This window comes from Aethalodelphis obliquidens, unplaced genomic scaffold, assembly GCF_003676395.1.
Source record: "Aethalodelphis obliquidens isolate GAN/ISIS:26980383/991018 unplaced genomic scaffold, ASM367639v1 scaffold91, whole genome shotgun sequence".
Lineage (NCBI taxonomy): Eukaryota > Metazoa > Chordata > Mammalia > Artiodactyla > Delphinidae > Aethalodelphis > Aethalodelphis obliquidens.
Window position 1 is genome coordinate 51,714 of NW_020838035.1, and position 22,543 is coordinate 74,256.

Consider the following 22,543-nt stretch of genomic DNA (forward strand, 5'->3'; position numbering starts at 1 on the left):
TTTATAATGAACTGGTGTTTCCCTGAGTCCCGCGGGCTGCTGAGCAAACTGCGGAACTCGAGAGGGGGTCGTGGGAACCCCCGGAATCCAGAGCTGGTCAGACGGACACACAGGTGACAGCCTCAGACTCGGGCCTGGCGTGTGAAATGAGGGCGGCCCTGTGGGTTCAGCACCCCCCCCACCCCCGTGCTGACTCCAGGCAGAAGGGCTCAGAACTGGACGAACTGCAGGACGCCCAGATCAAAGCCCACACGTGTGCCGAAAGAGGCCTCCGTGCGCAGGGAAAGGAAGCAGAGACTGTCCTTTTCACGGATCAGCTGTTTGCCCCTTTCTGTGTTCAGAGAAGCGGGTCCACTGATCTCGGGCGCGCAGGCTCCCGAGAAGCATGTCTCCGGCAAGAACAAGGGCCGTGTCGCGATGACGAGAGAGAAGAAGGGGTGTGAGGGCGGAGCTGATCTGGGGACAGGAGGTCCTCACACGACACAGCCGCCCACAGAAGCACAAAGGCCACGGCCCCCGGCCCACAGCTCCCCAGGGAAACCCCGCAGTCACTCAGCATCGGGAGCCGCACCCTCACCCACGGAACAGGCAGAAGCTGCCGGAACGCCGGGACCTGGACACGCTCGGAACCCAGGGAGCAAGCTGACACTCAAGGGCTGGACGGCCTTCAAGTGCGCGTTTACCAAGACGACCACCCTCAGCCCAGAAAACAAGTCTCAGTACATCTGGAAGCACTGAGACCAGACAGAGCACCCCTGCCCACGACAGAGCTAAACTGGAAATCAGTAACCAAAACATGTCTAAACAAGGTGCGGGAGTTGAAAATCAAAACAACGAAATTCTAAATAACACATCAGCCAAAGGAGAAGTTACAAGACAAACACAAATGTAGTTTGCACTGAATGAGAAGGGAAAAAAAAACAAAACATGAAAAAACCCAAAAACCAACACATCAACAATGTTTGGGATGCCGGTCAAGCAGCGCCCGGAAGGAAGTTCACAGCATTAAGTGCTTCCGCGAGCAAAGCAGAAAGGCTGAGTGCACAAAGCTGCCTCGTTAAGAAACTGCAAGGAGAGCAGTTAGCCCTAAAGGGAGCAGAAGAGAGGAAACAATAAAGACGGGAAATCGATGCGATAGGAAATCATTACAAAAAAGTTAGCAAAACTAAAAGCTAGTTCTCAGAAAAGAGCAGGAAAATAAAAAAACTTCTGGCCAAGCTGACTGAGGACAAGGACAGAAGACACAAATGCCAACATCAGAAGTGGCAGAGGGACGTCAGTCAGTACAGACCCTAAACGTGTGGAATTTTATCAACAACGTGTGTCAATAAATTCACCAAGTCACGGGAGCTGGGCACACACTTGAAAGATGGGAACTACCCCATCAAACGCAATGTCCACAACCTTCCCAGGGAGAGAATGTCCAACCCCAATGCTTCACCGTGAATTCTGCCAACGTTTAACGTAGAACACCAGCCCAGTTCTAAACACGTGGCTCCGGAAAAGAGGGCAATAGCCCAACCAATTCTGTGAGGCCAGGCCACCCTGCTACCGAACCAGAGAACTCACTAGACAAGGCATCTCTAGATGGGCGTCTTTCCGGAGCCTGGATTTAAACCCTAACAAGACACAAGCAATCAGGATCCAAAAGCATGTAAGCAGGAAGAGACAGGATTTATGATGAAATGGGATTCATCCAAAGACGCAAGACGGCTCGAGGGAAGAAGAAAAACCACAGGAGCCCTCAGTACGTGCAGAAAAGCACTGGGCAAATTTCAACACGCCTTCGAGGTTTCACACAGTACAAGGGCTCTCAGCAAACTAGGTTCCTCAACCTGGTAAAGGACACAGGAGCAGCTGCAGCCCCCACACTGCGTCTGCGGGGAGCGACGCGCCCTAAGGCCGGGGAGGAGGGCTGTGCCGCTCCCACACCCTGAGACAACGTCCTCAGGGAGGCCTGGCCAGCACAGTGAACAGGGCAGGAAAGAGGATACAAGACACACAGATTACAGAGGAAACGGGGACACCCTCTTTATCTCTGGAGGACGTGATCGTCTATTAGAAACTCCTAAGGAACCTGAAAAAGTGATCTGATGAGTATGTTTCGTCCAAAGTCAACACACAAAAATCAACAGTACTTCTGTACACTTCAAGGAACAGCCGTAAACTGCAGTAAAATAACGCTACTGACAGTATCATCAAAGATAGGAAACACTGGGTTATGCCCAAGTATTCATACGTTTGATGAAAGATGAACATGACAAAACGGTACTGAGAGAAATTAACGATGACTTGAAGTCTGAGAAATGCCGGGGTCATAACCCAGCAGACTCGATGTTGGAAAGGCGTGGACTGTCCCCAAATCCACCTGCGCACTCAGACGATCACAAGCCGAATCCCAGCAGGCTTCTTGCGCAGACGTGCGGAAGGTGATTCTGAAGTTCATGTGGGAATGCAGAGACACCAGAACAGTCTCAGCACTTGAGAAGCAGAGAGAAGCAGGAAAATCGGCACTGCCTGAAACGAACACAGCAGTGAAGCTACAGCAGCGGGGCCGTGCTGTCCCGCTGTGACAGACAACCCGTCACCGACACCCAAGAGCGTCCAGCGACAGACTCACGTACGGCAATTCCCGTCGGAAGAAGGTGCCGAGGCCAGTCAGCGGGAGGACGAGGTGCCCAACGAGCGGGTCTGGGGCCACTGGACACCGTGCGCAGAGAGGCACCTTCCCTCCTACCCCACGTGTGCCCAACCCAGAGTGGAGTGCAGACCTGAAGGGAAGAGTTACCGGATCGGCCTTTAGAAGAAAACGCAGGAGAAAAATCCTACCGGCTTGGATTTTCCAGCACTTCTCATCAAGGGTCCAAATGCAAACCCAAGTGGGGGAATCTGAAAGCCGGACACAATCAAAATGGAAAGCGTTTGCAATTCCAAAGACTGTTGCGAGAGCAGGAAGACGAGCGAGCACGGGGAGACAGCGTCTGCCGCACGTACCTCTGACAAAGGACTGGGACCCAGAATGCATGCAAAGCACACGTGACTCACTAGTAAGAAAACACCAGATTTCTAAACGGGCAAATGATCTGAACAGGCGTGTCATCAAGGAAGACATACAATGACAAATGGGCACATTTAAAAGATGCTCACTCAGTACTGTCCGTCATTAGAAATGTGCAAATGAAAACAAGTTATCTCCATATACCCAATAGGATAGAGCTGTGGTCTGAATGTTTGTGCCCCCCCCCGCCCCGCCCAAGGTGATGGTATTAGGAGGTGGAGCCTTTGGGAGGTGATGAGGTCATGAAGGTGGTGCCCTATGAACGGGATTAGTGTCCTTAGAAAAGGGACTCCAGAGAGCTCCCTCACCGCTTCTTCCGGGTGAGGACACAGCAAGAAACTTCTGTACCCCAGAGGACAGCCCGCACCAGAACCAGCCCTGCTGACACCTTGATCTGGGACATCCAGCCTCCAGAACTAGGAGAAGCAAACTTCTGTTGTTTATAAGCCACCCAGTCTGCAGGATTTGGTACATCAGCCTGAACCAAGACAAATGGCTACAGTGAGAGAGAGAAAAGCAAGCGTGCAGAGGACGTGGAGAGACGGGAACCCACACGTGCGGGTGGGGGCGCAAGATGGCGCAGCTGCCGTGGAAGTCAGCTGGGTGGCCCCTCCGTCAGTCAAACACAGAATTACCACATGACCCAGCAATTCCACTCCTAGGTACGTGTACACACACACACCACCGCCGCCCCCCAGCCAAAAGAACTGAAAACGGGGCCTCAGGCAAACACTCGTAGTCGAATGTTCACAGTAGCCCTGCTCACAGCAGCCAAAGGGTGGAAGCCACCCAAACGCCCATCTGTGGGCGAGTGAGTAAGCAGAGCGGGGTCCAAGCACCTAACGGAATATGACCCAGCCATGAGAAGGAGTGAAGCTCTGACACGGGCTACCACGTGGATGGACCTTGAGGACATGACGCCAAGTAAAGGAAAGAAGCCAGACAGGACAATTCGTGTATTGGTTCCATTAATATGAAAGCTTTAGAACAGGCAAATCCACAGACAAGAAGCAGAGGAGCGGTGTCAGGGGCTGGGGGAGGGGGAACGCAGTGATGCCAAGGGGCCCAGAGCGTCTTTTGGGGTGATGCGAGTGCTCTGTAACTAGACAGCGGTAAGGGTCGTGCAACACTGTGTATGTAATAAGGGCCCCTAAATTTTAGATTTTAGAATGGCTAACGTGCTGACAGGTTTTTATGTGAATTTTACCACAATTAAAAAAAGTAAGTACCTACTCTGTGATTCTATTTACATGAAGTTCTAGGAAACTCTAATCCACAGTGACAGAAAGTAGACCAGTGGGGGCCTGGGGCTGGCCAGGATGGACTGGAAAGAAGCCAACGTGGGGGACGCTGGAAGTGCTTCTCATCTCGGTTGTCTGCATAGTTTCACGGGGATTCACACACATCAAAGCTCACTAAATGTACACAGTAAACATCTACTGTTTACCTCACATCAGTTATACCTCAAGAGAGCTGCCAAAAAAAGAAAAAGATGCTGATGAGAAACAAATACATAACCAGGGATTGAACATAATCATTAGGGAAATGAGACACGAAGCCACAGTAAGCGACCTCTGCACAGGCACCAGCTCGGCTACAGCTAAGAAGCATCAACACCAAGTGCTGGCAGCTTACGGAGCAACTGGCGTCTCACACACTGCTGGCTGGACACACATAGCGGACAGTCACGCTGGAAGACGGTTTTACAGCTTCTTATAAAATTAAAGATATAGTCACCAGATGACCAAGCAATTCAACTCTGCAGCATTTCCCACCTCAGAGAACTTGCAAAGGTGTCGCACAAATCCCGTGTACAGACAACAGTTTTATTCATGAGACAAAACTGGGAACAACCTTTCATCCACCAGTAAACAGATACACCGAGGGACGTGTGTGCACAGAATGCTACTTAGCAGTAAATGCTAAGGACGGACATTGACGATTAGGCTGGGTGAAAGAGCCAGAAAAACCCAAGACAACCACCACATGATCCCATTCACGTGAAATTCTAGAAAAGACAAAACAACAGCACCATAGGGCCAGGGAGTGACGGTGAGGTAGGCCAGGACCTGGGACGCTTTGCTGCAGGGCTTGCACATGGACAAACATCTCCTCCAGCAACAGATACAAAGAAACTACAAGGGACTAAAAATAACTGCACACACGTGCAGCTGGGCAAATTATGAACAAGACACAAAAAAGTCAGAACCTAACTGTCACTTCTGCGGTGCCAGGAGCAAAGCAGGGTCCTGCACCCATGATCCCTGTACAGGGCACCACCACGGGGGTGGGCAGATGCCCAAGCCACGCCCTCTGGCCCCACCCACTGATCAAGGAGTCCAAGGGACGTCCCTGGGGGATTAGTGTTCCCTACCTTGCCAGTGATGTGGATCCACAGGGGTGAACTTTTATGAAATTCTGTCAAACTGTATACTTAGAACTGGGGAGTGTTACTCTGTGTCCATTATATCTCAATAAAGCTGACTGAAAAATAATTGTTCAATTCAAGAAGCTGGAAAGAAGTGACAACAGAAAAAATGTAAGAAAGTAACAAAAATGAAAGCAGAGGTTCATGAAGGAGATGAACAAAAAATTAAAGTACTCAATGAAGTTGATAGATCTTACCTGAAAAAATATAAGTTAACCTCTAGCATGACTAGTCAAAAGGAATCTGAGATAAATAACCCTACGAAGACAAAGGGTCAAATGTGCAGACTTGATGTTCTTGGATTGAAAGAATCAATACTGCCAAAATGAATATACTACCCAAGGCAATCTACAGGTTCAATGCAAACCCTATCAATTTACCAATGGCATTTTTCATAGAACTAGAAGAAAAAAATTTTTAATTTATATGGAAACACAAAGACCCCCAAATAACCAAAGCAATCTTGAGAAGAAAAACAGAGCTGGAGTAATCAGGCTCCCTGGCTTTGGACTACACTACAAAGCTACAGTAATCATAACAGTATGGTTCTGGCATAAAAACATTCAACGGAACAGGATAGAAAGCCCAGAGATAAACCCATGCACCTATGGTCAATTAACCTACGACAAAGGAGGCAAGAATATACAATGGAGAAAAGACAGTCTCTTCAATAAGTGGTGCTGGGAAAGTTGGACAGCTACATGTAAAAGAAAAAAATTAGAACACTGTGTAATACCATACACAAAAAAACCTCAAAATGGATTAAAGACCTAAATGTAAGACTGGATATTATAAAACTCTTACAGGAAAACAAAGACAGACACTCTGACATAAATCACAGCAGTATCTTTTTGAACCTAGCTCCCAGAGTAATGAAAATAAAAACAAAAATAAACAAATGGGACCTAATTAAACTTACAAGCTTTTGCATAGCAAAGGAAATCATCAAAACAAAAAGACAACACACAGAGTGGGAGAAAACATTTGCAAACGAAGCAACTGACAAAGGATTTATCTCCAAAATATACAAACAGCTCATGCAGCTCAGTATGAAAGAAAACAAGCCAACTGAAAACTGGGCAGAAGATCTAAATAGACACTTCTCCATAGAAGACATACAAATGGCCAAAAAGCACATGAAAAGATGCTCAACACTGCTAACTATCAGAGAAATGTAAATCAAAACTACAATGAGGTATCACCTCACACTGGTCAGAATGGCAACTGTTAAAAAATGTACAAGCAATAAATGCTGGGGAGGGTATGGAGAAAAGGGAACCCTCCTACACTGCCGGTGGGAATGTAAGCTGGTGCAGCCACTGTGGAGAAGAGTGTGGAGGTTCCTCAGAAACCTAAAAACAGAGTTGCCAAGTGATCCAGCTAACCCACTCCAGGGCATATATCCAAAGAAAACCATAATTTGAAAAGATAAACGCACCCCAATGTTCGTTACAGCACTATTTACAATAGCCAAGACATGGAAGCAACCTAAATGTCCATCAACAGGTGAACGGATAAAGATGTGGTACATACGTACAATGGAATATGACTCAGCCATCAAAGAGAATGAAATCATGCCATTTGCATCAACATGGATGGACCTAGAGATGATCATACTAAGTGAAGTAAGTCAGACAGAGAAAGACAAATATCATATGATATCACTTATATGTGGAATCTAAAAAAATGATACAAATGAACTTATTAACAAAACAGAAACAGACTCACAAACTTAGAAAGCAAACTTATGGCTACCAAAGGGGAAAGGCAACGGGGAGGGATAAATTAGGGGTCTGGAGTTAACATATACACCCTACTACATACAAGACAGATAATCAACAAGGACCTACTGTATAGCACAGGGTACTCTACTCAATATCGTGTAATAACCTAAGTGGGAAAAAAATTCTGAAATAGAAATAGATATATGTATAAGTGAATCACTTTGCTGTACACCTGAAACTAACACAACATTGTATATCAACTATACTCCAAAAGAAAACAAAAATTTTAAAAGAATCATACGAGAAGATAAGGAAAAGCTTTAGATAATACATTTATAATCATGCCAACGATTGTTTTAGAAAAAAGCATAAATGACCAAAAGTGATCCCAGAAATTAAAACCCTTAATAAAGCAGTAACATTAAAGGAAATTAAAACTCAAAGAGGAAAATGTGGAGGAAAGCGATCACGGCAGAGGAGGAGGAGGAGGACATGGAACTCACATCCTCCCACAAATACAAGAACAACCCACCTGCGTGCGGAACAGCTCTCACCGGACGCCTACTGCACGCTGGCAGGAGACCTCAGACTTCAGAAAGGGCAAGAAAATCTCCACGGAACCAGGCAGGGCAAAACAAAGAAGAGAAAAAGAGAGAGAGAGAAAGGAATGGGGACAGGACCTGGGCCCCAGGGAGGGAGCTGTGGAAGAGGAAAGGTTCCTGCACCCTGGAGAGTGCCCTTGCCGGCAGGGAGATCAGCGTGGACCAAGGGGGAGCTTCAGGGCCTCAGAGAGAGCACAACAGGTCTGAGAAAGGCAACGCAGACAGTGACCTGCACATACGGTGGTCATTGCTGCCCTGTGCTCCCCAGACTGAGACACCCGTCCACTGGGGCGGGTGGGGGCTGGGTGCTGAAGCTTGGGCTTCAGAGGTCAGACCCGGGGAGAGGACGGGGGTTGGCTGCGTGGAGACATCCTGAAGGGGCTGGAGTGTGGCCATGGAGGGTGTACGTGGAAGAAGCCTGGGTCCCCCCGGAGAGGCAAGGCACGATTGTTGGGGGATGTGCAAGGGGAACAGCGGGACCACTGAAGAAGCTTCTCTCCCCAAGCACGCACGCTCTCAGGCAACAGCACACCGCCTACACGAGCCCCGGGGTGGGCGTGAGCCACCGCTGCTGCGAGAGATGAGGGAGCAGGCAACAATCACTGCCCCTGCCATCCTGGGAGCAGGCCGGCTGCCACTGTGCCTAAGAGACCGGCGAGCAGGTGCTAATCACTGTCCCTGCCCGGCGAGGGCCTTGGGAGCGCGCGCGGGCCACCGCCCCTGCGGAGAGACCTGTCAGCAAGTGCCAATCACTGCCCCTGATGGTAGGGGCCCCGGGAGTGCGCACGGGCTGCCGGCCCCTGCACACCCCTATTACGGGGGTAACAGCAAGCACACGCTGAGGAAAGAGGTGGCAAGCATGCAAACTAAAAGCTGCCCTTGTGCCCAAAATATTAAGGGGCAGAGTCCCACATAAAATAGCCTCCCAAGACTAGAACACGTAATTGTTTCTCCTAAACTCACAGAGTAAGAGAAACGTTAAGTACAAGAAGCAGAGAAACCACTCGCAGTTAACAGACCAAGAGAATTCCCCTGAAGGGACAGACAACGGAACAGACCGCTTCATTCTAACAGACACGAGTTAAAGAGGAGGCAGTAAACACCCTGGAGGAGGAGGGGTCCAGACGGCGCACAGGAAGAGGCGGAGTTGGCGTCTCCTCACAACGGGGCGCCGGCCAGGTGCCGGTGGGGCCTCAGACATCTACAGGGAAGGGAGGGATCCCCAAGCAACTGGGCAGGACGTGGAGGGGAAGGAGGAGGGGAGGAAAAGTGGAGGTGGGATGGGACCAGCACCCTCGGGGCGGGGCGGGAAGGGGAGGGGTTCCCACATGGGAGGGGGATCAGGGGGTCAGAGGGGAGCGTGGCCGGCGTCTCCCCCGACCACTCGGGCCCTGGCGAGCCTGCCGGGGTCCTGGGCCTACCCCTCAGCCCTCCAGGGCCCCTCCCGCTGTGCTGGGCCTAAGCCCCGCCCCTCAGGCCTCTTCCAGCCCCTTTTTTCTTTTTTCTGCTGTCGTGGTTCTGTTTTGCCTTGTTGTTGTTGTTTTATTTTTAATTTTACAATATTTTTATTTTTCGAATTTTATTTTAGTTTTTATTCTTTCTTATTGCCCTGCTTTGCCTTTTTTTTTTTTTTTTCAGTGCCGTGTGGCTTGTGGGATCCCGATTCCGAGGCCGGGGGTCGGGCCTCAGCTCCTGTGGTAGGAGCACCAAGTCCAAACCGCTGGACTAACAGAGAACCTCAGGCCCCAGGGAATGTCAGGCAGTGTGAGGCCACGACCGCAGGGGGACCGCGGGCCACGTCCCCACGCGCAGACACCCACCTTGGCCACTCTGCCCATGTCCCCCATGGTGGCCCTCTCGTGCGGGAACTGGGCGAAAGTCCTCTCGATCTTGGCGATGATGGCGTCTACGTTCACTGCGTCCTGCGGGCGGCCTCGGGGGAAGTAGAACGTGGGGATGCTCAGGCTGGCAGCGGGCGGCAGGGGCTGTTCCTTCCTCGTCTGGACCTGAGAGAGAGAGCAGTGAGGACCCAGCACGATGAGCACCTGCTTCCCGCCGGTGCGTACTGAGCAGAGGCGGGCTGGACCAGAGCGGCTGCCCCGAGCCCAGCGAACCCGACTGTGGACAGAACGCCCAGACCATCACCGGGCTGACTGCAGACACGGGAGGTGACGGGCCCGTGGCGGAGCGCCACACACACGGCCCTGCTTCCCCCGATCCTGCCTCGGGTGTGACCCCTCAGGACAAGGACGGCTGAGAGAACCTGCCCTCCTGCCCTCCCGGGAGGCCAAGGTCGGCACAGGCGGGCTGTCCCCTCGTTTGCGTCTCGCGCCTGGAACTGCCTGTCCCCACACCGCCCTTCCCTGTGGACGGGATGTGAGGCCAGCGCCGTGGCTGGGCACGGCCCTCAGAAAGCACCACAGCCCCGAGGGCTCAGCATCCTGGCACAGGGAGCGCCCGGAAGCCATCCTGGAGCCACACCGCGCCTTCCAAACGGCAGTGTCAGGATGTCTGCCCGGTGGCCGACGGGGTGACCCGTGAGCTCGGTGCAGTCACAGGTCAGAAGCGTGCACCACGCATGCAAAGGAGGGTTGCGTTCGCCAATGCCCCTGAGTAGACGGGACCAGTCAGTGGAACCACTCAGGAAGCACCTGCTGGGAGTGGATGCGCTGGGACTGGGCAGGTCTGGGGAGGCCGGGAGGGTGGCTGCACGCGGTGAGGCTTGCTGTCCCTGGACTGTGGGGCACTGTCCCCCTGCAGGATGTACAGTGTGCCTCTGTGCTGACCCGGGAAGGCCTCCTAGGTGCCAGAAACAGCTGCCCCGAGTCACGGCCTGTAATGCCCATGGAGACTCACGCATCCGGGCATCCCTGATGGGCAGGGACAGGGAAGCACAGTCCAGCCCACGGCCCACCTCCTGGACACACCCCAGATTCCCTGTGGTTGGGGACACGAGGACACACCGTGACGCAGCAGAAAGAGCCCAGGGTCCTGGTGGGAAGCGCTGGAGCGAGGGATGAGCACCCAAGGCCTCAGGCCATGGGACCGGCGGGGGACGGGGAGTGACCAGGTGTTCCAGAGAGGGGACGGCGAGGGGTACGCCCGCCAACGAGGTCTGGGAAACTCAGCGCACCCAGGGCACTAGGGACACACGGAGCCCATGGCCCCTGGGCATCCAGAGACACGCGTGGAAAAGCAGATGGAAGGCAAACGCAGGAGAGGGGCTCACAGGTAGCACCGCCCCTCCAGGGGTGGTTACGTCCAGGGGGTTGGGCCGGGCAGCCAGGCCCGCACAGCCAAGGACGGGGCGCGGTGGCGGGGTGCTCACGGCGGGGTGCCCCCGTCCCAGCTGCCCCAACCAGGCACACACAGCACAGCTCCACGCCCACAAGCACCAGGGGCCCCGCCACCAACCTGCAGCCGAGACACAGCACACGGCCCTCAGGAGTCACGCTGTGCACTGATTCTAACGTTGTGAGCGGACGTCACTCCTACAGCCTGCAACTCAGGCCGCTTCTCCACCCGCAACACAGCAGGAGACAGCAGGCATCCCCCTCAGTCACACCTCGGGACTTCCCGCGACCCCTCGGTCACATCAGGGACCTCCCGCGTCCCCTCGGTCACACCTCGGGATGTCCCACGACCCCTCGGTCACATCAGGGACCTCCTGTGTCCCCTCAGTCACACCTCGGGACCTCCCGCGACCCCTCGGTCACATCAGGGACATCCCGCGTCCCCTCAGTCACATAAGGGACCTCCCGCGTCCCCTGGGTCACACCTCGGGACGTCCCGCGACCCCTCGGTCACATCAGGGACATCCCGCGTCCCCTCGGTCACACCTCGGGACGTCCCCTGTCCCGTCAGCCACATAGGGGATGTCCTGCGTCCCCTTCTGTTACGTCGCGGATGCCCCACGTCTCCTGTATTTCCTGAGGCCCCAGATGAGGAGGCAGCTGTTCAGTGCTTGGCAACCTTGCACGGGACAGTGACCGTACCAAGAGGAGGTGGAGCCGTCATGAGTCGGCTGTACCAGGTCCGTGTGGCAGCCTGGGGACACTGGGCGACGAGCTCTGTGATCACCACGGGGCCAACACAATCCTGAGGGGCTGCGTTCAGACTTGGCTCAGTCCTGAGAGGCGAGCGGGAGATGGGAGGCGCCCGGAGGGGAAGGAGAGGCGCAGCAGGCCGCCCTGAGGACTGGCATGGCCACGGGCTGGGGCAGCGACAGCACGGGGATGGGGTGGGGAGACGGCAGGAGGCGGGAGGACAGGCCCCGGAGGAGCCCCTGCCCCGGGAGGGGCCGCGGGACGCCTAACGTTCCATTCAGACTCGGCCCTGTCGGCGCCCAGGGACAGAGGCTGACCCCCTCCTCCCAGCCCTAGGACGTCCTGGCTCTGGGATTTGGTTTCGGGGCAGAGCTGCTGGGCTGTGATGCCCACCTACGGCGGCAAAGAACAGCCGCAAGGGAAGCAAGACCCAGCGCCGGTCCCGAGGACGGAGAGATTCGAGGGTTCACGCGTCACCTGGGGACGCCCAGGCTTCACCTGGGGAATGTTTCCTCCGGTTTCCCTCCTCTGGGCGGGTTCAGTTTTCCTCGCCTGTGTTTGGAGGGCAGGATGGAGCGCAGGCCCCGTGTCCTGGGCTGTCACCTGTAGCAGCTCATGGCTCACGCCTGTGGAAAGGGCTGCTGGCTTGCACTGACGCCTCTGGCATCCTCCGCGGCGCGGCGGCACTCAGCGCCGGGTGCCACCATCGCCCACCGCCGAAGCAGCTGGGCCGGCTGGTCCCAGGGCAGGCACCCCACCTGCCAAGCCACGGCCGCAGACACATACAGACAAGGTGCCGCTCAACAACACGCGCTATTTTCTCCGCTGTCAGGATGGGGACGCCGCCCTCACCAGCCACCGGGAAACGAAGGGAAATGAAGCCGCCAAGGACACGGCGGAGTGGAGCCTTGCCTCCTGAGAGCAGGGAGCTCTCCCCACGTCACCAGCTCCGTGGCGCCTGCCCCACGGTCACCTCGTAGGCCCCTCCCAGGAGAACTGGGCTCAGGCAGGAAGCAACGCGCTCCCAAATGGAAGGTCTGAATTGCAGAATGGGACGAAGGGCAAGGAACATGGTGCCTACATGGGTAAATCCATGCACACGCCCTCCACGTACATCGGCAATGAGAATATTGCTTTACCTCTCTTTAAAGACTCTCTCAGGACAACAACATGAAATGAGAGGGTGCCGGCAGTGAAGGGTTTGAAGGTTTTGAGCTGGAGGGTAAAGATACTCACTCTGTACCTAAAGAAACGAAGTCACTGACCTTGTAAGATGAGCAGTAAGCTAGTATTAAGTGCTCCGGCGAGGGAAAGATAAAAAAGAGGGAAAGGAGAGCATAAAAAGAAACATAAATAAGACCGTGAAAATAAATCAGAATGGATTAATAGTCCTTATAAATGTAAATGGATGAAATGTTCCAATTAAAAAACAAAGATCAGACGGAAAAAAGAAAGTAAGACTGACTTACAGGAAACACGTGTAAGATATAAGGACACAGAAGTGGAAAACTTTTAACAAGTGGAAAAAGATATAGCAGCCAACAGTGACAAAAAGAAGGCTGGCATCGTCAGATTCATGCCCAGATAGGGTAGAAACTCTGGATGTGACAGACATGGTCAGGACACCACACTGGGTGTCCATCACGGGAAGCTCTGCCGACCCGGAGCTGACCGCTGCCCCAGCACAGCCTCGGTGCCCACCAAGCCAAGGTGCTGGGGAAATGCAGGGACGCGGCACAGAGGCAGGCCAGGCCCGCTCCCCCGCCACCCCTGACGGACCACCGGATGACGGAAAAACAAACAGCTGGGCACGGACACGAGAGATTTACAGTGTAATCTCTGGGACATAAATAGAGCGCGGCCGGCACAGCTGCGGGACACACGTTCTTTTCCAGCACACAGGGCGCTGTTGGGAGCCGGCCACCTCCAGGCCCCAAACAGGCCTTAGCAGAGCCGGAGGGGACCACGGGGGCTGTTTCCTGAGCTACCTGCGTCCAGGCTGGACGTCCACAATGAAAGCGGACGTGGCACAAATACGTGTGTGTGTGTATGTGTGTTTGTGTGTGTGTGTGTGTGTGTGAGACAGACAGACACACAGGGAGGATTCTCAAGCAGGGCTGAAGCCTCTCAGAAGCCAACACAGCAGGTGGGGCACTCGGCTCCCAGAGCAGGGCAGCTTCCCTCCCAGCGACACGCCTGACGCCCGCCTCCCGGCTGTCACCCGGGCACCGGTCAAGATGACACCTGCTCGCAAAGAGCTATTTCTGTCGCCCGCACGGACACCAGCGCTGCCTGACTCATCACGATTCCAGACATCATGGAGACGCCCGGGGCCCCCAGAACACAGGCGGGCTGAAAACTCGGCCTCATGGGAAAGCACGGCCATCCCTGCGCAGCGGCAGGGGCCCCGGGAGGTGGGCCTGCACAAGCAAGCGCCCAGGCCAGCCTTCTCTAAACGCAGTCTCGCACGGCCAGTGCCCCGTCGGGCAGACGCACTAGCTGGGGTGGCGGAAACGACCGTGGCTCCGACTCTGCCAGGGCAGGATGCAGGGCAAGTGCGGCACAGCCCGGGGGCAGCATCCAGCGGGCCGGCCCCATCCGAGCCGAGACCCAGGGGCAGCGGCCAAGCCCGGCGGGCGGCGCAGGGACACAGGCGGGCATGGCGCCCACCAGAGTCCACCGCTGGGCTGGGAGGCCCTGCAGGCCAGAGCTGCTTCTCCTCCGACCCCAGGGCCCCTCCCCACCGGCTGGCGGCAGGCTCCCCGGCTAGACCTGCCAAGGGCCCGCTGGACGGACAGCAAGAGTCCAAATGTGAAAGTTTAAAGCAGAGGCGCCAAAACAAAGATGAGAACGGCTGGCCCTGCGCGTGGGTTTGTTCATAAGTCCTCTAGCCACCACAGGAGAGGGACTGGCGTCGAGAGGCCACATGAGCCACGGAGGTTTCCAGGGGAGAAAAGGTGGCTGGAGAGCCAAGTCTCAGACCCACGAGGAGCTGGGCTAAGCAGGGCGGCTGCCGTGAGGGGACAGGCCGGGGCTCCACGTCCACGAGGCAGGGTCCTGAGACGTCGGCTGGGTCTGCACCCCCGGCCAGAGGACGCTGGGGCCCCACAGGGCCGGAAGGCAGGGCTGGGGGCATGGACGGGACGGGGGGGCGGCGTGAGGGGTCACATCCGTGGGCTCAGGGACCCGGGAGCCCACGTCCGACCCCTGGGTCCTGGGAGCATGGGTCAAGGGGGTACTCAGGGCCCACCCTGCGCGGGGCCGTGACCCCGCGCGGTGTCTGAGACGGTCAGAGTCCCCAGGCCAGGCTGTCGCCGTGTGGAGGAGAGATCAGGTCAACACCCAGCACTGTCCCCCGGGGGCGGCTGCGCTGGGTTCTTGGTGCCCCGTGCATCCACCTGAAGGACCCCACGGGGCAGCTGGACGGGCGTGAGCGGGACCAGAGCACGGTGACAGCGGAGGAGAGCGTGTGCAGAGCCCGAGAGTCAAGCGCCGGGGGACGGAGCGTCAGGACCCGGCTTGGACAGGGTGGGCAGCACGGCCATAGCGGGCCCTTGAGGGCTTGTGACGAGGTCTGAGGGACGTCGCAGTGGATGACCTGGGGGCCTTGGGGCTGCTCAGAGCGCGCAAGGCGCGGGCGCCACAGGCAGGGCAGGCAGGCGGACACAGGCCGCAGGGGCAGGACAGCCTCCCACGCATGACACAGCCTCGCTGCACACCTTCCCTTGGCCCCGAAACCAGCGCGGACGCCCCAAGCTGGCAGCAGGGCCGGCATGTACGAAGCACCCCCCCATCCCTCCACAGTCCCCGTCTGCCCACAAGGCCAACCCCACCTCCCTCAGGCCATCCTCTCCGGCCACACCCCCATCTCCACATGCCCTCCTCCCCACACCTTCCCCAGCTGCCCTCCGCCCCATCATCTCCCCACGCCCCCCACCATCTCCTTCCACCCTCCCCCCATCTCCCCATGCCCTGAGGTCTGCTGACCACCCACGGCTCTGCACCGAGTCCACATTCAAACACCAAGGGGCGAAGGGAGCCAGGAAAACTCTCCTCCCGGACACTCCCCCGATGCCCGCCCCAAGAAGCACTCACTCCACGCAGTGCGTGCGGACGTTTGTGGGAAACGTCACGGGAACACATCTGCTGTAAGGTGAAACTTCTACCTCTTAAAGGCAACCGTGAATCGCGTATCCCAAAAAGTGATTCTGTAAGACCAACAGCCATCCTGGAACAACCAGGCTTTCATGAACAGTTCTGCGTGGAGCCAGGACCCCCCCCCCCAACCAAGATCAAGTCACAGCCGCCATGGGGGGAGAGGGAAGGGCTCCCCAATCCAGGGAACACCCCGGCGCAGCCTGTGTGCACCATGTGTGCGCCACGCACACAAACGGTAACCAGCAAACCTCAGACCTCCTCTCTGAAGAAGATCACCCTTAGCTGAGTCCACTTTAAGGTCTCCATGTTCAGATTCTAAACAGACTTTCCTTCTCCACAAGCAACAAACACACATGCATCAGCCACTTGCAGACAGAATTTCACAAGTTGAAGGACAGAGGTCAGACAGAAAAGTACCAGAAGCCCTGTAAAAGTTGAGACATGATCCCAGGAAAAAAATCCAGTTACACTACCAGCAAAAAGCAGGTCTTTTTTCCCACCCCAAACAGCCTGGCTTGATTCGATGTGATTTTTTTTTGGCCACGAGATGACCTTTCACTCCTCACCTGGGCGAAAATACAAGTGATTAATGTGCCGAATATCCGTGAGGCAGCAGAACCTCCACTTGCCGGAAGGTCCCAGGTGGCCATGGCTTTTCAACTCCATGGTCCCCTTACACGAATTTACAAAGCACACACGAGGCACAGACACGGGGTTTGCTTCTGTGCGCGCTGAGGAGAAGCACCGTGATGTTTACAAGCCGAGTCGTCACTGAAGCCGCGGAGAAGGGCGCTCCGGCTGGTACGTGCCTGCGATAAAGCCCTTAAAACAACACAGGCGCTCGCGGCAAACCGCGCTCTCCTTTCCAACAGCGCTGCGCTGTCATTACCCAGGGCGCCACACGCTCCAACGACACGGGGAGGCTCGCTGCGCACCTGCGGAGGGTCGAGTCCCGAAGCCTCCTACTGCCCGAGGTCGACACCTCCCCGCCTCGCGCAAGACGCACCACGACGTTGCCCCGCGCCGCGCCCGGGGTATCCGCTGCTAGAACTCCAGGAAAAGAGATGCCGGCGGCTCCCTTCACAGCGCTTTCCCTGACAAACTGCACGGGCACACCTGCTCTCTGCGCGCACGGGCGCTGTTCCAGGGGAGCCGCGCATGGGCGCAGGTGGAGCCCCCCGAGCCCAGGCAGCCCCCCACCCCGACCTCGCCAGAGGGGCGAGGGGCCCGCGGACGCAGCGGACCCGCCCGCCGCACCTGCTGGAAGGCCTTGAGCCTCTTCTTGAAGCGGGAGGGCAGCACGAAGTCGCAGCCGCGGGCCAGCGAGGCCAGCTCCTGCCGCAGGTCGGGGTCCTGGCGCAGGGACAGGTCCCGGAGCCGCATGTCGGCTCGCATGGGCCGCCGGGGCCCGGGCCGGGCGCGTTCGCGGGACTGGAGCTGCGGCTGGCCGGGGCCGGCGGGGTCGGGGTGGTCCGGGCGGCCGGGCTCAGCGCGCTCCATGCGTCGCTGGCCGGCGCTCTGGGGGCCGGGCCTCGGGCGCGCGCATTCCTCAGTCGGGGCCGGGCGGGCGCACGCGGCGGGGGCAGGGGAGGCGTGGCGGACGCGCGGCCCCTCCCGTGGCCCGGGCTGTGCTCCGTGGTGCTGGACGGAGCGCTGGACGCCCGCCCCGAGCTGGCCTGATGCGCGCGGAGCTGCTCTCCCGCCGAGAGCCTCCCTCAGCTCAGCCTGTAGGCAGGCCGGCAAGGGCAGCGGACCTGGAGACGCCGCCTGCCGGCTCCTGGGAGGGTGGGCCTTCTCTCCGGACAAGGGCAGCCTGTCCAGGACTAAGCGGACCCTGCTACAGAGCCCGCGGCCGGCATCCCGGCCGCGCCCGCCCAACAGCCCACGTGCGGCCCAAGAGCTGGTACGTCGGGAAAACGGCCCCAAACGAAGGGGGCACCCACCAGCCCTTCAGGAGTTGAGAAGATACACTTAACCGGCAGAGGATGCTCTGACGGCCTTTGTTTAAACTCGGGGTTGGGGTGGAATTCAGGGTCTTACTGCTCTCGCCCTGTCGTACACGGCTGTGTAGGGTGTAGTGGAACGCAGATGACATAGATGGTGTGAGTGGTGTGGAATACGACACAGACGATGCATACTGTCGTGTCATGTGAGCGATGAGAGCACGCGACTCAGCCCCTGACACGAGGATGAACCAGCAGCAGAGCCAGGCCCCCCCTCTGGGTGGTCTTTTCCCCACATACCGTCTAGATCAGGCCTGCATGTCCCACCCCTGAAATCCCAGGACCCCAGGAACGCCTGCTCCGGCCAAAGCTGACCTTCCCTGTCCCCTTCCCTCTGCCCCAGACAAAGATGTTGGGGAGATGACCTCTGGGGTCGAAAGGCACTTCACCCATCCACCTTCCTCCTTGTCTTTCTAATGGACTTTTTTTGGGGGGAGGGTAGCTTTTGTTTTACAGAGACGCTGGGCAGAAAGTACAGAGCTCCCGTGTGCTTCCCCTGCGGAGCCCAGGTTCCCTGTCACAAACACCCCGCACTGGGTGCTGCATCTGTTACAGCGATGAGCACACAGGATGACCCCATACTGATATGCTGCTATGAACAGAAGTCCACGGTTCCCCCTAGGGCACATCGTGGTGGTGCACATTCTGTGGGTCTGGACAAACGCACAGTGACGTGTGTCCACCATTACAGCATCACACAGCGCAGGGTCGCTGCCCTGGAGCCCCCTGGGCCCAGCCTGCCATTACAGCATCATGCAGCGCGGGGTCCCTGCCCTGGAGTCCCCTGGGCCCGGCCTGTTCATGTCCCTCCCCAACATTGACTTCTTACTGTGTCCGTATTCTGTCCTAACCCTAGCTGGGATCTGCCCTTCCCGGCGTGTCCCCTAGCTGGGATCACAGGGCCGCAGCCTCTCAGACCCGCTTCCTCTTTCATGTGCACCAACACCCCGCCCCAAATTCCTCTTCAAACTCCTGTTCAGGGGGCTGCCCTCTCTCCTGTCCTTCCCCTCTGCCTCTTTCCCATCTCTTTACCCTATTTTGTCCTTCTTCCCATTCCCAGAACATCCTCAAAGATTCAGAGGTTGGCTGGCGACCCCTCTGGTTCTCCAGACACGCAGACGGGGCAGTGTATGCCCCGCAACGTGGCCACAGAACCAGCCTAGCTGGTGTAGGGCCACAGGGCCTAAGTTCTGCCCTGTCCAGACCTGGACACAACACGCAGGAAGGCCCCCAATACCACGCCCCCGGCAGGGACCAGGTTCAGGACAAACTTCTGATTTCACGGTGTCGGCAGCGGGTCATCAGTGGCTCAGGGAGACTTCCGGACCCAGGCGCAGCCCTGTCACTCCGCGCTACGTCTCTGCCACGAACAGCCACACCTGCAGGCTCACTCTTGTTCCCCCTCCCCTGCAAACCCCAGGGAAGAGGTGCTCCTCCTGTAGCTTGAAAAACTGTCCAGGTCCTCCACTGGGGGCCCCTTCTATGCTGCTCCTCCCAGGGGAAGGCAGAGCATGTGTCCTGCCCCAGACCTGGGCTTGTCCCTGTGCCTGGCCCTGGCCAACCAGCCCACGGGATGGCCGCAGGTCCCGTGCCGGCACAGACTGGGGAACACAGACTGCCGAGAACACAGGGGCTGCTAAGCCCAGGGGTGAGTTTTCACAGCAAAGCTCGGCGCTGCTGCACTGAGCGTGAGAGATGAGCACAAGGGCAGGTGGGGCAGCACAGGAACTACACACCTGGGCAGGCCCTGCCCGCAGGGCCTCCCGACCATACAGACTCTACCTTTCCAAGTCAGCTCTCAACTTTTCTGTTTAAGTTTCTGTAGCGATGCTGGTACACGTGCGTCAACTGCAGTGCTGAGGGGGCATGAAACCGACACCGAGAGAGTCCCCAAGACCCCTCATGTGTAGGTTACAATTTGGCTACAAACCAGAAATTTAATCCAAGTAGAAAAAAGGAATATTTTACTCATTTCTTCACTTCTAGGTAAACTGGGGAAAAATCCATAGCTCCTCCAACGCTCAAATGTAGCTCAGGAGAGAGGGAGACTGAGGCCCCCAGCAACCTTCAGTAACGTTTCTGCCCCAGAGCAAGGGCTCACCTGCAGGACAGCCCCGGACAGAGGGAGCAGGTGAGGAAACAGGCCGCAGGCCACGGGGTGGAGTGGGCCTGGCTCAGGTAGGCAGCTGACCCTGCGCAGGACTGGCGGCTCCGGGCCGCTCCACAGACGGGGAACATCTGCCCCCCGTGGCCACTGCTCTGAGAGCAGCACACCCACCAAGGCAGCGTCTAGAACCACGCGGGCGCTCGGCACGTGCAGACACAGCATCACCGGCTCTCTTTCCCCTCCTTCAGCCCAGGCCCTGGTGCTCCGGAACCTGAGCCACCAGCCAGGCTGGAGACACTGTCACGAGGAACAGAAAGAGCCATGGGGGCCGGGGGCGGCCCCTCGCTGGCAAAACACCTGTGAAAACTCCTCTCAGCCACGCCCGGTATGGACGGCGCCCAACGCCGGCGGTGCAGACCCTGGGGCTGGCAGCAGGCCACGGGTACCCCTGAGGCCCCGGGTCTCCGCGGAGGCCTGAAGTCCCCGAGACAGCAGAGAACAGCTGATCCCTGCCACCAGCACCCCCTCCCCATGTTGCTCATCCCATGATTCTCTGAGCTCGGAGCCAAAAGCTGGCCAGGAAAACTAAGACGTGATGTACTGTCCACAATTTAGCGTCGATGCAGATAAAATAACGATTCCCGACAATCAGCTCTGCAACCCGGCTACAGAGTCACCTCAGCACTGGCCCATCTCCTGCCCCGGCTCCTGAAAGGCCCAGAGGCGGCCAGGCCACGTGCACACGAGGCCCCCAGACGGCGGCGGCTAGAGACGAGTTAGTGCCAGCCTCCTCGTGCGGTCTGAGCGATCTCAGACAGCTCATGGTGCTTCCCCTCTGGCAAAGGCGTTTTCTGGAAGTCTGCTCTTAAGTTTCTGGACTTGTCTGACAACGCTGATCTCTACGCTGCTCTGTGACGACAGCATGTAGTCTGTAGGACGGAAAGGAGCTGACGTTTGTTCAAATGGGCTGTGGTCTGGGACTCGACACCCAGGGAGGTATGCTTCCAGACAAAAGAGGAACGGAGACCAGATTCACCCCCTGCCTAGATCCTACAGAGCATTTTTAGGAAGAAATGATACCGATATTGAACACCCTTACAGAAAACAGAGCAAGGGGTAACCACTGCCAGCTCCTCTTGGGAGGCCGGCATCCCCCTGACACCACCGCCAAGGACATCACACAGAAGACGGGAGACGGGTGTCCCCCGACCACAGACACACTGACCTCACAACATGGGAGCCCTCAGAGCCCAGCAACGTGCGAGATCATCAGCTGGGATCAGTGGATTCATCCAAGGAAGCAAGGCTGGTTAACACCCACAGATCAAGTGAGAAAACATCACGTGATCATAAAGAATCAGACAAGATTCAACACCCATTCACGTTAACAGTTCCCAACCAACTAAACATACAGGGTACCTTCCTCAACCTGCGAAGGGCGTTATGAAAACACCTGTATCTATGTCATCCTGAGGAAGACGGGATGCTTTCTGGCTGAGCCGGGACAAATCGAGCACCTCCGCTCTCAGCGCTGACCCCTGACCAGGCCCCGAGACCCCAGCTGAAGTGTCGGGCAGGAAGGAAAGTCCCAGGCACGCCGGCCGGGAGGGGTGACGCGGGACAGCTGTCCCTCACGCCAGCACGACCCTGGTGCAGAGTCCTCGAGCATCTACTGACCGCAGAACTGATCAGCGGGTCAGCGACATCACAGGGTGGGGACTCAAGTGCACGGCTGTCGGAAGTCGGCATGCGGAGGTGACGGGAAGACAGTTCCACTCCCAGCAGCACCACAAGGAACAAACGCCCCAGCGACTCGTCTAGGGGAGGCACCGTAGACCCACCCTCCCAGCCAGAAACCCTGCGGACAAGGACGGGAGCCTCCATGGCGGGTGACCCGCACTGCCGGGCGGCCACTGCCCCACAGGGTCTGCAGACCACGTGGCCTTTTTGTGTAGAACTTGGCACCATGATTCTAAAAGTCTACGGAAGCAAAAAGCACCCAGAAAAGCCATCCCAACAGTCGTGCACCGGGGCGGGCAGGGTGCTGGTTTCAGCTCACCAGAACACGGGCGACCTGCAGTGCGCACACAGGTGCTCACAGGCGCGGGACAGAAGGTCCAGGAACCAACCCAGACACCTGCGGACACGGGACTTCCGGCAAAGGCGCCGGCACAATTCAATGGGAAATCATTTCAGAAAGCGACGCCGCAGCAATTTAGTAATCACGTACAAAAAAGCACGCTTCGAAACTTACCTCAGACCACACATAGAAATTAACCTGAACAAGACCGTAAGTCCAAGCATAGAAGCGAAATTGGGAAAAGCTCTAGAGAAGACACAGGAGAACACCTATCTGCCCCAGGGTATGACAAAGATTGTTTAGATTATGGACTACACTTTTGGGAACATCAAATAAG

The 22,543-nt window shown here is 56.8% G+C and overlaps 1 protein-coding gene across 5 annotated transcripts in view; it reads right to left on the minus strand.

The window, feature by feature from the left end:
* PPP2R3B (protein phosphatase 2 regulatory subunit B''beta) overlaps positions 1-22,543 on the minus strand; it is a 52,257-nt gene that overhangs the window by 18,734 nt on the left and 10,980 nt on the right. For all 5 annotated transcript variants that reach the window (XR_003430511.1, XM_027095578.1, XM_027095576.1 and 2 more), the window contains exon 2: positions 9,633-9,818. Coding sequence is in view for 4 of the 5 variants with exons in the window: in XM_027095578.1 (XP_026951379.1) it covers positions 9,633-9,818 (186 nt within the window). In the remaining variant the exon portion in view is untranslated. The remainder of the gene's footprint in view (positions 1-9,632; positions 9,819-22,543) is intronic.